This window comes from Lissotriton helveticus, chromosome 5_1, assembly GCF_964261635.1.
Source record: "Lissotriton helveticus chromosome 5_1, aLisHel1.1, whole genome shotgun sequence".
Taxonomy (NCBI): domain Eukaryota; kingdom Metazoa; phylum Chordata; class Amphibia; order Caudata; family Salamandridae; genus Lissotriton; species Lissotriton helveticus.
In genome coordinates this window covers 1,214,223,989-1,214,240,768 of record NC_136065.1, presented here as the reverse complement: position 1 = coordinate 1,214,240,768, position 16,780 = coordinate 1,214,223,989, and the positions used below count along the sequence as shown (strand labels likewise).

General features: G+C 41.9%; 1 protein-coding gene across 3 annotated transcripts in view; it reads right to left on the bottom strand.

Annotated features, from left to right (window-relative positions):
* The window catches only part of INPP5F (inositol polyphosphate-5-phosphatase F), a 1,146,251-nt gene that overhangs the window by 590,506 nt on the left and 538,965 nt on the right, over positions 1–16,780 (bottom strand). For all 3 annotated transcript variants that reach the window (XM_078643924.1, XM_078643926.1, XM_078643927.1), the window contains one exon: positions 15,814–15,942. In XM_078643924.1, coding sequence (XP_078500050.1) covers positions 15,814–15,942 — 129 coding nt within the window. The remainder of the gene's footprint in view (positions 1–15,813; positions 15,943–16,780) is intronic.

Here is a 16,780-nt window from a genome sequence, read left to right as displayed (position 1 = left end):
CCGATAACCAGTATCGTTTAGGGCCTTGCAATGTTTTGTTACGACAAAACATGTAATTATATACGTTTTGTTGTCAACGCACACATTCTTATTGATCTATTGCTGATTTCTCTGTTACCACTCTTTTGTTGACCCGTTTTTTATTCCATTTTTATATTCTATTCTGCTTCCCTCCCCAGGCATTTCTGTTTAAAAATGTTATAATTATGCAATACGAATGTACCATCTCCTTTTGTAGCACCTTCAGATAAAATAAAATAACAAAATAATTCAAAAAAGGATTACATCAATAATATCATGTTGATATTAAATCAAACCAATCATCGCAACGGGCACGGAAGGTATCCTCAAATGTCTGAAACAATAACTTTTCATACAACTCTAGATGATGTACATCCAATAAATAACAGGATTATAATCCCAGTCTCAAACTAACAAACAACTACACAATGTCTACAATGTTTGCTCATTTGCTAAGAAAAGTTTTGTGTCATGCTATCTGAAATCATGCACATGCAGCAGGTTTAGAACTCACCTAACCCCTTCATGAAAGCCGATGGAACAAGGTTAAATGATCTGAGGTAACCTCCGAGTATAGCCACCTGATTTCTAACATATGCTCTCTAGTATCCTCTGTACAACTGGAGGCCCTCAACATTTTGAACTGATGCAGCACTGAAGCTGGGATTGCACAGCGCCAGATGTGAGCACGTTTAAAATCTTTCCAATGAGGATGGCACCTGTGTGTCTGTCTAGAGCATAGTTGTTTAGGCTGTGGCTGACCTATTTGGTAATGACTACTTCTCAATATGTGCAAAACCTAAGAATCAACGCAAACAGCAGGTCTCAAAGTGACAGCAGCAGGACTTTCAGGATGCTGATGTTCAATATCTCCTAAGTGTCAGTTCTCTCATATTCACCCACACATCCACCTATGCATTCCTCTCAGTTACACATCCACTCCAGAGATCTGTTTATAACCTAAGTGCCACTTCTGACAGAACTGAATATGTTCTGTGAGTGAGGAAACTTGTACTAGTTTACCCTGGTGAATATGTTCTGCGGGAATTTAAGATTTCAGTTACTGCCTTTTGTGACGCTGGAAAGCTTGCTTTGCTATTGCCATGTTGTACCTGTTGTGTGAGAGCTTGCACTGCTGCTGCTCTAGCTAAACCAGTCATAAGAAGGCAGAAAGCTTGCACTGTTTCTGCCCAAGCTGTACACGTTCTATGAAAAAGAGGTGTTTCTACTGCTGTTGCTCCATCTTGTGAAAAAGTAAAGAATATATTAAATGCACTTGCATAACTGTCTCAAGAGTTTTTGATGTGCGATACCTGTAGTCTTGAGGAAGGAGTGTGACCTCAATGGGTAATATTAAAATGCTGAAGAACAAGTTAGAGACTATGTAGATGTAGATTGCTTACCTTAGAATATCCCTCAGATGTCAGACTGGGTATGGAAAATCTTGAGTAGTACCTCTGCGCGCCGGTGGGTGGTGTCGAACGGCTCCACAGCGGAGTCGTAGCCTACCATAGGGGAGCAAAAAGAAGACTAAGGCTGGTGTGGGGCCATTGTGAGCGCCAATGATCGGGCTGTGACCCTACTCTCTCTAAAGCACTCACTCGCTGAATCAGCTTTGTCATCGAACAGGCGAGTGCCATCAAAGGACATGCTCATACGAGATGCCTGGACATCCCCCGACAAGCCAGTTGATCTCAGCTATGTGTGACGGCGGAGTGACACCGATGAAGCAATGGCACTGCCATCAAGTATGTCGTGTCCAGCCCACATCTGATGGTCATCTTTGCTGCGTCCCTGCCATCGGCGATAGCCTGTTTCAGGAAGTCCTGGGCCTCCTCTGATACCATAGGCAGCACTTGCGTAACTGAGTGCCACACAGTGTGGCTATATCGGCACAAGAGTCATGCGGTGTTCACTGACTGCATTGCAAGGCTGGTAGAAGACAGAATACTCTTCCTAAAGATATAACGCCTCTTGGATGCCCTGTCCCTTGGACTGGTGGAGAATGCATCGGGATTCACTTTAGAGGTTAAAGCCTGCACCACCAGGCTCTCAGGGGTGGGATGATGGGTAAGGAAAGCTGGGTCTCCAGGAGCGGGACGGAGGTGGCGTGCAATCGCCTTGTGCACAGGGTTGCCCATGCAAGGCTTGGCCCTGAACAGGATCTCAGCAGGGGCTTCATTGAAAGGCAGTCAGGGTTTTGTGTGTGATAGCCCAGGCTGAAGAACCTCTGCAAAGACAATGGCCGTGACTTCCATGGAGGGTAACTGGAGAATGAGGACCTCAGCTGCCCTCTTCACTACCCAAGCAAAATATGAGCCTTCCTCCATAGCCACACTAGGAGAAGAGACTAGAGTCAGGTAGCTCCTCATACCAGTTATCATCCAGTTGGACCAAAGGGTCTTCATGGGGATCAGGGTAGCTGTAAGATCCTCATATCCGCAGCAGTCAAAATCCCCACAGGGCCTGTCAAAGAAAGGAGGCACTGTCACCAACCTAGACGGTTGTTGAGGTCGGTCGGTGATGGTTTCAATGTCTAGCGATCAGAGTCGGGAACAACTATGGGGTCAGCGCCACGGGGTTAAACACCAGCAAAGGTGGTGGATTTGTGACCAGAGTTAGTCCAGATCCGAGAACAGATCCAGAGGGCCCAACTGGCTCGGAGGGTGAATGTGCAGTCAGAGAACATTTCTGTCCCGTAATGCCCAAAGGAGATCTATAGGAGTCAGACACCCCCAAATATGAGATGCATAGCCTCATAAAACTCTGAGTTGGGTTAGGGTCGCTTCAGCTCCAGCAAATTCAGGGAAGTGTTTAGCAGACACAGGCTCCGCAGATGGAATGCAGGAGCAGGGCCTCAACTTATGGAGCTTTCCCACACCTTGGCCGATGACTTTGAAAAGTGTCGTTAAGTCGAATAGTGCTTCAATTTCTTGATTTCTTTGTTTGTGGGACTTCTCAAAGATTACTTCTGCTGCAACGAAGACTTACAGGAACAACTCCAAGGTATCTTCGGCTGAAGCACCTCCGTCAAAACATTGGCCTTAACTTCCACAGAGGGTAGCTAGAGATCGCCCTTTTCACAACCATAGCAAATGATGCCTCTTTCCACAAAGCCACACTAGAAGACCAGACTCCTCATCTCATACCAGTTGTCATCACCTTTGCCCAAAAGGGTCTTCATGGGGATCAGGGTAGCGCTTAGGATCCCCAGATTCACCCGGGTTAAAATCCCCAAGGGGCCTGTCAAAAAAAGGAGGCACTGTCTCGGACCCGGATTGTCGTTGGGGGTCCGGTCGGCGACAGTGACTACGTCCAGCGACGATTGTCTGGTTTTGTATCGGAGTCGGGAATGACTATGGGCTCAGGGCCATGGGGCCGAAACTCAGCAAAGGACTAGGATTCATTACCAAAGTCAGTCCGGATGCAGGAACAAATCCAGAGGGCCCACAACGGGGGAACGTGCTGGCGGAAGTCCAGTCCGGTCACCTCCCAGACCTGTGGGGCCCAAAGGTGCTCCAGAGGGGTCAGACCGTACACATATGAGGTGCATAGCCTCATGAAACTCTGAATTCAGCAGGGTCCTGCCTTGAAGAGGAGCAGAACGTCCTGCCCTGCGAGAGTAGCCAGAAGTCTGTACCTTCTGCCAGTCCTTGGCACATGGCAACGTTTCACCCTTCTCTGCAACCAGTGTTCAATTCCTGTGGTACTTTAAATTCTGTACTCGTGTAATAAACGTTGTCATAGCATGACGATTTTTATACCAAAAGACCGAGAATGGCCAGTACACTATGTACAAGCATTTTCGTTATGTTCCAGTAACAATTTCACCTCGAAATTATCATTTTCGTTTTGAACCCTTGGCTTCCATTTTGTGTACAGCAGCCATTTTGGTGTTGCCCTTTACATAGGCTATAATACAGCTAAATTCGATTCCAAAAGGCCACGTACACCTTGAGTGACTTTTTCCTGACCTGGACCAGGTGAAACCATTGCCCCAGGCCGAACCTGTTTGGTCAGTTCCTCTCCCAGAGGCCGAGCAAGATAGCATCAAGGCCCAACATGCCATAAACCTTCTCATCGCATACACACCCTGCCTATCTTACTTCCATCTGTTCCTGCTCCTGCCTCCACGAGCTATTTATGCCATGGGCTGTGATCTTACTGTTTTGGGGTTATCCGGCCTTGTCAGCTAAAGAATGTATTCATTATGTGGACATTGTTTATGGCCTGGACTTATCTTGAAAGTGGGTTTTGCATCTGTGTGCACGTTCTGGGAATGTACTTCAAATATGTGCCTAAGGCATAATAATTTGTATAAAAGGACTGTGCGGAGTCCATGAAGGCAGGCTATCTCATTCAGTCGCTTTTAGGCGTGGCTGGGCGACGTAGCCTCACAATTAATTGTAATAAAGATGTCTTTGAATTTTCCAGATCTTCTGTCAATTCCTTTGCTGCTTTTGAATGGACTACCTATTGGTAAGACCCCTGAGAAGGAGTTTGAGGATTTCTAGAACCACAATTGGCGCCCAACGTTGGGCTCGATCGTCCAGTGGCTATCTGAGGAGTAATTGTGTCAGAGGATGGAAAACTGCTGGGGAAGGCAAGACAGAAATCTACTAAAAAAGGTACTCTGGGCACAGAGGTTCTGGGGGATTCTCTGTCTTTGCGGCTCAGTATGTTTTTGATTTTTTTCTGACTCAGAATCTCCAAAAGATGCCACTCTTGATTGAGAAACCCTTTCTTTTTGTGGCGTAAGTATTTTAAAAGAGACTGTTGGGACGGTTGGGAATTGGCAGTTAGAATTTGGACAACTATTTGTTTGCTATAGCTTTGATAGATTTGTATAGGTTTGGATATGCGAATTGCAATTTGTGTAGGCGGATAATGAAGAGACTTTTCTCCATCTGCTTTACTTGGAGTATAAGTGGGTCGCTCCCAGTCCTTTGTTCTTTGATTTTGATTGGTTCTTAGTTTGTTTGGTCCTTAGTTTATTTGAACATTGCAATTTTCAATAACCGAGGGTCTTGTAAATTTACGAGTGTATCGATAGAGATAGCGCCCTTGAAGTTTGGAAGCTAGATTAGTGAGCTATAAGATGCCTGATCTTAGCAAATTTGGAGCTTTGTGTTGGCCGACTTTGTGCACGTTTGGATTAGCCGGCTAGATATCTAAATAGGTTTACATTTAAAAGACATATTTCTTCCCTGGTGACTTTGTATCCCCAGGGAATTAAAATATGACATAATACAAAACAAGGATCCTTTGTTGTACGCAGTTTTATATGCAGAACGATTTGTGGTGTTCTGCCAGCCAAAATTAGTGAATTAAGTGTATTGTGCCTTCGTGCGCTGTGTTTTTTGCAGTCTTTTGGAACACTATTGCAACGTGTTTCTTGTAAATCTGACTTAGCCAGTATTTACAAATGTCGTCCTGAGTGTCAATTTGTGGGTTCAATGTGTGTTCCAATGTGTGTTTCAATGTCTATGTGGTTCTCTCATTAGTGTAAATTCGGTATGTGAGTGGCGTTTGCGCAATTCATGAAAGAGATGCCTGACAGCGCTGTATTGTGTGTCCTGAATGTGTTAACACTTTCTGTTTATGTTTGCAATGTCCTCAATGTGTTTGTGGTATTTTTCATGTTTTCAGTCTGTTAAGTAAAATGCTGGTTGGTTAATGTTGAGTAGAAACTTGAGTAAAAGATACAGAAATGAAACATGTAATGTGCTAAGATGGGTATGTGTTGCTCTTTAGTTTGTAGGATGAGCAATTGTGCACATATACAAAACTGCCATTACACGCTTAGAGGATAAAATTAGGAAAAACATTTAGGAAAAAATAATTATTAATTATGAAAAATAATTATTAAAAATAAGTGCTACAAAAATCGTTTTTACATATTTATAAAGCTTAACACTCATACTATGACTTCCTAGCATTAAAATTTGATTTAAGCTATGTTGCATCACTAAAATGACAAGTATTCGTGTGTACAATTTTCCCTTAGCGTAGGCGCAAATAAGCTCATTTTTATAAAGTATAAGTTATTATTTTCAAATGCCTGACTCATGGGTTATGTAATAGACATTCTACTAATGCATATTATGCAAGAAAATTGTAGGATATTCATTTTTTAATGCCCAAAATACAAAAGTCGATTTTGAGTAAAAACACTGTTTAAACTGTATTTTGCTTTCATTCAGAGTACTTTTTAAAGTGTCTCAAGCCTAAGTAAATGCATACATTAAGGTTTTGATATATTTGCAGGTTATGCCTTCTTATGAGTCAGTGAGTCAATGTGTCAGTGCAAAGGCTTGTTTTAATATCAGAGTTAAAGGTTCTGGCTCCAGCTAGGCCTACGAAAAAGTTTGCTCATTTTAAGGTCGATTAAAATGTGTACCATCTCATAGAATTGCAACAAGCTTTTACTCTAAAGAAAACAACTGGTATTAGGTTTTGTGAATTATTTATAGTAAATGTACTAATAATATGGGAACAGAAAGTACACTTTTTCTTTAGCGCCTAAAAAGGGAAATTGTATTTTATTTTTTTAAAATAGAGTGAATTATTGAGTTAAGCCTTTTGGCTTTGTCAAGCTCCAGTGTGGCAGAAGCTGCGAAAACCTGCAGAGGCTGTTTTGAGCTGCGCGGCCGAGATGTTATCTGTCATGTTGACATTCAAGACCTTTTAATTAGGGCTTCGCCTGTGGAATGCAGAATGACCTCAGCATAGCCTCCAGGATAGATCAGCCTTCCCCCACGCTCTAACTTCAGCCGTCTCTCTGTTTTTTTAGCTTCCTGCCCCAGCCATGGTCCTGGCCTGAGGTCACTCGAATAACAGTAAAAGGCGGGCATTTTTACTAAAGGGAACGTTTGAAAAGGAAATAATACCGTGGCTCCTGACCTGCTCCTCCTGAACCTCTTGGGAAGGAAAATGTGAACTTTCCGATAGATTTAATTTCTGCTCATGTCAGGTGTAATATGTTCATTTCTGCATAAGAAATGGCCATGCGATTTACAACATATAGCAGCCAAATGGGATTTAATCATATTTTAGAGCCTGGAATATTCAGCGTGTTTATAATTAAAAATGTCTTCTTAGAAGCGTTACAAATTTGACTTTTTCTGGGTTGGGGTTCTGTTTTTTGAGAACTAGAATGAGCAAAGGTTGCAGGGCGCCTGTACAGCACGAAGGGCCATGTACAGCAATGATGATTGCATTTAAAGAATAAATGAGATGGCACCAGCGGAAGAGTAAATAATGGCTCCAGCCTGTGCCCGCAAAACACCTGTTGTTTGGCAAATTATGTCCCAAACACACTTATCCCAAATTAGAAATGCGGCAGGGCTGGCACAGCACTTCATCCAGCTAGTGATGATAAAGGAATGCTATTTAGCTTGTAAGACTGCAGCCTCTTCTGTATGCCATACAAATGGCCAGTACCCTGGAGGGTTGTAGAGCCCAAACCACCCGTGGTTTGCATAACTCCCAGGCACCCAGCTGCTTTCAAAATGCTGCAGATAAGCACTTTATTTAAAATACAGTTAATTATATATATGCTTTAAGCCTGTAAACTTCATTCATTGAAGACTGCCGTGTTCTCATTTGCCGCTTTCACCCTACATCTGCGTTAAAAGCGCATGCCTGAGATAATAAACAAATAAGAAAGGTATTCCTCAGACAACTTCGTCCTTCATTTTCTTTTGTATAACTAAATACAACAAAGTACAGTATATCGCCAATTCTGACATCTTTCAATGTGCACCAGTATAATAATTGCATTACTGCTTCCTGTGGTTTATTTGTACAAAAAGGAAAAATATATCGTTCCCTACCTAAGGTTTCTTTTAACGCACATGTTAATTTGGTTTCCATTTTTTTCATTAGTGCATGCCTTTTGTGATTTTATAATATTTCCTGCACTGACTCGCTTATTTATGGGACTGATTTCTAAAAACAACTGCCTGCTGCCATTTTTTTTAGGCAGTCATTAGCATTTAAAAATTCCATCTGTACAGTTGTAGGGAAGAGGATGTGGCATAATGATCACAGCTGCCCACTTTGGAATGGGGGAACGAGGTACAGCTTCGAGTCAAGTAGTCAGCAGAGTTAAAAGCCTTAGGACTGGGTGAGAACGATTTGCCACTTAGGAATTATTTTTTTTCACAGTGGAATTATAGGAGTGTCAGTATAACTATTTCTTCTAGGACGATAAAATCAGGTGATTTGATATTGCAAGGTGAACTGACAAGAGAGTAACAGTTAAGTAATGAAAATCTATTTTTATATGTTAAAATGTTTTTTGTGTTGTGTATTTTTCTGCTTCTGCTTGCAGATTATTCATGGATTGTTTTACGGCTGCCAAGACACGTGAGTGTGGTTAATTGAAAAGAAGATGTATTTTTGCGTAATTTCTTTAAAAAAAAAAAAAATTGTTCATGTTTTCATTTGTGTATTTGGCCCTGTCGTGAAATATTTTAGTTGGTTATATCTGACAGCAGACTCACACTGCATAGTGATCTACTGTCAAAAGGGGGGTAGTAGGGATTTTAGACCTAACAAATTTAGACAGGCCCAAATATTGGATTTTGGGCTGCAGGTTTATAGTGCATAAAGTACATGTGCCATGTTGCTGTGTGTCACCGCTTGTCCACGCATGTGCATTATTTTGTGTATGTTTTGTTTTATGTTGTTACTATTACAAGTTCCCCCAGTGTTGTGAAAGGATCGTATGACGATACGTATTGTTGCACAACAGTTGGATGGATTTGGTATAATGATAAATTTCACAGATATGGTTTTCATACTGTGAGGAAGACAGGCAGCACTTTTACCAGTGCATGCCTAAAATTTGGCTATAATGATATTGAAGAAAACTAAAAAGATATACAGAGTCAAAGTGTGTCATCTGCTGTTAGTCACTTACTGCACATTCCCTTAAAGGAATAGGCAGCCCTACATTCATGTATCCTGATTGGACCTAAGGATGGAATTATAGATCTGTGACTCAAGGTGGCCTAATTTCTATATGGCATTACTTAATCATGTTCTGTTTCCTAAATAGCATATGGCTTTGTCCCTTGAAAGGAAACCAGGTTTAATTTTTCCCTGAAGAAGGAACTGGAACATTAGTTAGGATTACCGTATATGGTGTAGTTGCCAGTACTCTTGGTGCTGTGTCACAGGCCTGAGGCACCCAAGTAAACTCTTGTTCTTCCTATAGATTTTTCTTTTGTTGCTTCTTCCCTGACCGATGTCGCATCATGCTTAGTTATTGGGGATTTTAGTTGTGTCCTACTTCCATTTCACTTTCCCATATTTTTTTCACCAGTCAGCCCATTTATTATTATGGGTGTATTGTTTATGTGCACACAAAGCTGGTTAACTGACCCAATATTACAGTAAGACACGTTTTCCATCTCAATAGGAGATATCTTAAGTTTACCTTTTGAACACGACGAATTTTCAATGTCTATTTTTAATTTTTCAGTTCTCTTGTGTTCCTGCTGCTTTAATTTTTGGTGGGATCAGATGTATTCTAATCAGGCAAATACCAGGACTTTCTAGTGTTTGTCCTTCGTCTGCACATTTGATCATTAGCCTTTGTATTGCATAGTGCACTTAATGCACCTTTTAAAGGAACTTTTCTTCATGTTCTTGATAATTTGTATTATGTCATTTCTCTATTTTGAGATGTTCTAGATAGGGAATTTAGGAACACCTAGGCTTAATCATTGAGGAAAATATATATTTGCACCATTAGACAATGCCACCATATGTGAAGACATCCATTTAGATCGAATTTTTGTGTAGTTATTTACCCTTAGATGATGAAGGATATGCTCTCAAACATAATTGAAAAACTTAGAGACACTGTTTTGCCTATTGCCTTTATGTTTGAATTGCTTTTTGAAAATGACAGTGCATTCTAGACCAACATTGTCCCATGGCGTGTGGCCACTCCCTTGCAGATTGCAGGCCACCTGCTTTCAGTCCCCTTGTCAAAACCCATGAACTGTTTTTGTGCTTGATTTGAAGGAAACTAACAATTGCGCTACATTCCCTATATCATTAGGTTCTGCGGGATCTTCCAGAGTCAAAGGAAGAGTGATACCCTGCAGACCTGTGATCGAGACTAAGCCCACTCTCCATCAGTGACAGATGAAAGACAGACTTCTTGGCTCTACAATTCCTGCAACCAGAAAGTAGTGTGACAGCAATCATCAGCGTGCCCCCAATGGTACCTCCCAAGCAAGCCATTTGTTTCATCAAAAGGCGTTGTAAAAAGAAAAGAAAAGAGGAGTTGGTTTCAAAGATGCGAAGGATCCCTGTTGTTGATAGCAGGGCTGTCATCCAGTTTGTTCAGTTTGTTCAACTGTCATGTGCTTGAACCTCTGACAGCGCGCGCTCCCCTGATCCCCTTGGCCTGAGTTTTTGGCCCCCCACACACCTCTTTTTCCTTTGCTCCAGTGGAAAGGCAGTGCACCCAAGGATCCACGTTTGGAAAAAGGCACTACATTCTGGTGCCCATGAGAAAGCAGCTTGAGCGTCCTCTGACACTGAATAAATGAGTGTTGGAGTCTGGAAGTGCTGCTGATCTTGAGAGGTTGTTTCTCAGTAGTGCTTGGATCTGCACGAGATGTTTTGTGCCCATGATCAATGAAGCGCACATCATTTGTAGTGTCTGCCACAAAGAAGATACACTGGTGCACTGCCTTGAGACATTGCGACTTTTTTGAATGAGCTATGAGTGTTTGCCAGGAGGGCACTCCAACGGATACCGAGTAACATCATTTTCATGAAGAGCCTGAATGAAGAGGCCCAACGCGAGGAAGACACTTGAAGCGGATTTGATGGACAATAGAAGCCTGCCAGTAGAGGCTTTGACGGACTCTGGGTATTTTCTGTGAGCTTGTATAGAATTGGAGTTTGGAAACTAATTTTTGCTGCTTTGCTGGCATTGTTTTAAAGTACTATTCTGTTTAGTAAAAGCAGAATAATGTCCATTTTCTGTGAAAGAGTATTCCCTTTTCACCTCAGAGCATTAATGAGAGTCACCACTGTTTCACTTGAGCATATAATGAATTACAGAAATGCTTAGGAAGACCTAAAGTGTACTAGATAATTTTAGGATTTACGTTTGCTTAGGGTTGTGGAAAATTATTATTCATTTGTAATAGCGGTCACTACTTTGTCTATATTTTCTTAATGCCGTGTTTTCTAGTGTGTTTTAAAGAGGCATTGTCTTTTATGGGTGGGATTGTTTTTCTGCCCAATTCACATCTGCACCCACCTCCCAAACCTATGTCTTTTCCTACTTCTACTTCTTTGCATCTTTCCAGATGTTACCCGAACACGGATAGTTAGGAGATCAGAGTTTACTGATAAATTTCTTTTGTACCGTTTTCATCAACACCAGTTAGTAGTTGAACATCACTGATTGTTGGGCGTGTGGTCTTGTACCACATACTACAGATAGGCTTTTGTGCTACTGCGTGTGTAGGGAGACCTGTCCCGAGAGAGTCGCTAGGTAATAGGATTATGCTTCAGTAACATCTTGAGGATTTTTTTATAAAACATAGATCTGGACTCAGACTAGCGTGAGTATAGGTTATTGCCTATGTAAGGGCAAAAGGTGCGTCTGTGGTACTTTAAATTCTGTACTCGTGTAATAAACTTTGTCATAGCATGACGATTTTTATACCAAAAGACCGAGAATGGCCAGTACACTATGTACAAGCATTTTCGTTATGTTCCAGTAACAATTTCACCTCGAAATTGTCATTTTCGTTTTGAACCCTTGGCTTCCATTTTGTGTACAGCAGCCATTTTGGTGTTGCCCTTTACATAGGCTATAATACAGCTAAATTCGATTCCAAAAGGCCACGTACACCTTGATTGACTTTTTCCTGACCTGGACCAGGTGAAACCATTGCCCCAGGCCGAACCTGTTTGGTCAGTTCCTCTCCCAGTGGCCGAGCAAGATAGCATCAAGGCCCAACATGCCATAAACCTTCTCATCGCATACACACCCTGCCTATCTTACTTCCATCTGTTCCTGCTCCTGCCTCCACGAGCTATTTATGCCATGGGCTGTGATCTTACAGTTTTGGGGTTATCCGGCCTTGTCAGCTAAAGAATGTATTCATTATGTGGACATTGTTTATGGCCTGGACTTATCTTGAAAGTGGGTTTTGCATCTGTGTGCACGTTCTGGGAATGTACTTCAAATATGTGCCTAAGGCATAATAATTTGTATAAAAGGACTGTGCGGAGTCCATGAAGGCAGGCTATCTCATTCAGTCGCTTTTAGGCGTGGCTGGGCGACGTAGCCTCACAATTAATTGTAATAAAGATGTCTTTGAATTTTCCAGATCTTCTGTCAATTCCTTTGCTGCTTTTGAATGGACTACCTATTGGTAAGACCCCTGAGAAGGAGTTTGAGGATTTCTAGAACCACATTCCCTCTCATTCTCATTGCTGTACTCCACTCACTGTCATTGGAGGAACTGAGGTCACATTCATAGCTGTTTGTACATTCATTTATCTTCCAATGGCATCCTTGCCTGGGTGACCTGCAGCGAAGGTTGTAGAATGCTAAGTTAGACTCCCTCTTGTGACTCCTCTTTTTGGCTCTGGGCGTTGAGGGTCTTGCACTATGAACCCACCTGGATGCCTTCAGCATCAGATACCATCAGGTAAAAATAACTGCAGCTATTTCTAAGATTATCAATACATGATGTAAATTGCTATTGACTCAATAACATATTAGAGTGTCAAATGACTGCTTTCCCCATATTTTTGCCTTTCTGGCACCCACTTGTATCTACTCAAAAAAGTCCTCATCTGATGATCTGTGTACCATTTTGTTTAGAACGTTCGTTAGTATGGGCAAGCACGTACTAGCAATATCATATACTATCTCAAATGAATGTCTTAGTTATTGAGCACGTATACCCCCAGTTTCTATTTTAATCAAAGCAATTACACCTCTCCCAGACTATAAGATCATTCTCCATAATCACCCAAACATGGCTGAGGTATAGCCATAGCACAGAAACACACCTAGTAAGCCTCACCCCATCTCACTTTCTCTGCTGATGAGATGGAATCCTACCTTACCAGGAGCAATCTTACCCAAGCACCCTGCACACCTTTCTCGTCATATGCACACCTCCTCCACAAAACACTACCTTTAATGACGTCTCCTGCGAATTCATAACAATTATTGTCAGTCAACTCAAAGCCTAGTATGACAAGCCTTAATTTGACTCCAACTGAAACTCTACTCTCTAACATGGAAGAACTGCAACTATATTAACATCTCACTCATTTAATTAGGCATACAATTCATACTGTATTCATAGACCATGGGATAAAAAAATGTTAAAGCATCAAACCCAATTCACTGGTTGATCAAAGCTCCATGCTATGATTCACTACTGCAGTCTTGGCCCAGTGCAAAACAATTAAAAAACACAGTTTTTGACAGAGAACTTTGGACAAGCTCACATGACCAAACAATACCATTCAAACTTCGACCATGGTCTCTCAGACACATCTAATTCTTTATTTCTGATCTTCCCTTTCCTTTAGGACATTTATATCTGCTAAACTGCTTACTAAAGAGCAGGCTACCACCAACACTGCAGACAATACTTTGGAGCGCTAGTGGCGAAATGGAACAAATACCTTGGCTGACAACTCTGCCTAGCGAATTCGCAACATGTAGTACAACCATATGTAAAGTCCCCAAAAAAGTACTACTCTTTCTGCCTCACAACTTCGGCTAACCATTTCAAGAAACAAGCGAGATATATTTAAATCTATCTGGCTACCAATATGTCTTCCAACTGCTGCCTTAGCCTCTCCAAACCTTTTCTTTTCTGGGAACACAGTGAGTGCACTCTCTCTTCTCTCACTTTTCCAAATGATCATCCTTTTGCCTCTTGGCAAAATGAAGATCCCTTTAGTCCAGATATGTATATACACATGATTATTTGGCTATTGTACAGGCGAGTACCTTTTACTCCGGTTCGGTCTCTGCGGCCCTTGAATTGGTGCTAGCTTAAGGGGAAATTGAGCTGCTACACATATCTTACTGGACACATCTGCAGGTTATATCATTCTACTCTCCTTCTTTGACACTCCTCACTGAGTTATCAAGCTAGGGTTCAGAGCATGTCAATTCATTTCTCTTCCCCTTAACTTTCCTCTCCTGCACCTACTGTTTCTGCAATTCTCTCACGATCAATGCACCTTTGGCTCTTGGTTGCAATAATTGTGCAGTTGACACTCAGATCATCCTAAAACTATAAAAGCCCCATGTTGCGGATGGCTGCACGTTTGGAACCACCCTTCTAACAGTCATTGACTGAATGACTATGAACTATCTAAAACCACATACCAGCAAGATTCGACCCTGGACATACATAGAGCATTTAGGTTCACTCGCAACTAACCCTTTATTGGTCATCATATCTGAGTTATCCACCAATTCCTTTCAATTCTATCAGAAATCAGAGTGAACTTGGACACAAATCTCACTTGACAATAAAGAACAAAGTAATCGTCCTACATGGGTGGATCTTTTTTCCTGGGATTCAGGCTTTGAGTGACAGCCACCTTTGTCCTTTAGCTCTCACATCCAAGGAAATACACTCAACCTCAATGCTCCTGAATACCTTTGACGCAGACTACTGTGGCTCCAGAACTTAGTTGGAAGTTTATTTCTACATCTTCTACAATGAAACCAGTCTCACAAGAATTACTCTAGTTGCTGGACAACGGGAAAATCGCATTGCGGGACTTTTGCAGTGCCCACTGACCTCTTTGTGAAACATTCCTAAAACTGTTAAAGCTACAGCTCAAGACTGAGGTTTCTCAATTCTACGAATCATACCAAGGAAACTCAGCAATTTTCCCATCAAACTACCAATTTTTAAATGCACCAGTTCAAATGCACAAAACACAAAATATACTAACACAACTCCCTTAGCATTAAGCTATCAGAAACAACCCTGGCATACCAGACATAGCTTATATAAAATGGGGTAGTTCACCACATCTCATTTGACGCAATAGTATCTGCCTGCATGCTCAAAGTATCTACATGGCCATCCTCGAGTCTTTCTAAATGTAGTCACTTCACTATCGTTAAATGAATTAAACATGAACTCTAAAACTGACCTCATGGGGGCTCTCAAAGGTAAGATCAAAAGGTCAATAGCTATGCAATACAATACATAAGTATATAAAGCCTTTATGCCCGCTGCACTGTCAAGCGTGCACAACATGATTGATGCACATTTGTGACCTCCACACAAAACAACCACAGCTCTTCTCATATAGGACACCCTACTCCACTTGGATACTTTCAAAATACGTATTTTCTGTTATTCCCGATTAACATGTGATTTACTTCTGAATTTCTGAAAGTAAAAGAGACTAACTCATGAAGAAAAGATTGACCATCTGAGTCAAGTGGTGCCTTCACATGTAGAATAAACGCAAACATACAGACACAGGCCCTTCTGATGGCACACCTCTCAAACCAATGGATGGAAAGCAATCACTGAAAAAGGGACACAGAAGGACAACAGTAACATTTCAACGCACACATAAATAGAGCAGTCTTGATGTCCCCATGAATAAAGACATTTGCAGTATGTGTGTGTAGATTGGCAACACCCTGTTGCCGCTGATATTCTCCAGAATCAATGAGATAATTTGAGACACATTTTGTATACTGTAATGGTTGAGGTCTGGTAATCATATGAAAGAAATTCTCACCTTCTTTTTGTTAGGAGCAGACACATTTGATTTAATCTGAGTGAAAGTCTTCATTAGAAACTTGGAGTCATCAGGAGAATAAGCAATCTTTTCCGGTTTGTCTATTCCGAAGTGATGCTTCTTACAAAGCTGTGCAGATGAGACAAAACAGTAAAGTGGTTTCTAGGTCAATCACACTGAATCAAGTCAGTATAGTTTTACAAGTAAGTTCAAATTACAATATTAAATACAATAGGTGACACATTAAAATGTTATTTGTGATGGACTATGTATTGTATAGTTTCTTTGTGTGAAGCAGAATGTGAATGACATTCAAAGACAGAAGATGGCTAACCTAAAGACCCTCTATATATATATAGGTATGCAGAGTCCTTAGCACCGCCACTCAGGTGCAAAGGACGAATCCCCTCCATCCTCCCCTACCACATACCCCCTTCCAGGAAAGGCAGCGGAAGCGTTTCCGCTATCACCCACCCCCTCCTCCAGCGCTATGATGATGTTAGCAGGCGCATAATTAACTGACATCATCATAGGCAGCTGGGAAGGCGCTGGAAGCCATTTCTTCCAAAGCGTCCATCAAGAGGACATCTTATCGGGTACGCCCTCTGCTGGAGAGGAGGGGGAGTAATCTGGCAGGCCGAGAGACACAGAGGGAAAGGAAAGTTTTTCCTTTTCCCTGGTGTCTCTCTTGAGGGCATTACTACTGCGGAATCACGGACGGGACCGCAATTGCGCAGCAGTAATGCACTCACTAGGCCACCAGGGATTGCTTTTGTGGTGGGAAGTGGCCCCTTTTGCAAGGGTTACGCCCCAATTGAGGTATCTTTATTTACTCAATTTTCTGCCCCCATTTTTGAGCTCGATCTGCTCCCCCTCCCTCCAGGGGGGGGACGGTGTTTAAAGGGCAGAAAACCACTAGACACCTGGGATTGTTTTTAAATTGAACGTCTGGGAGCGCCCCCATTTT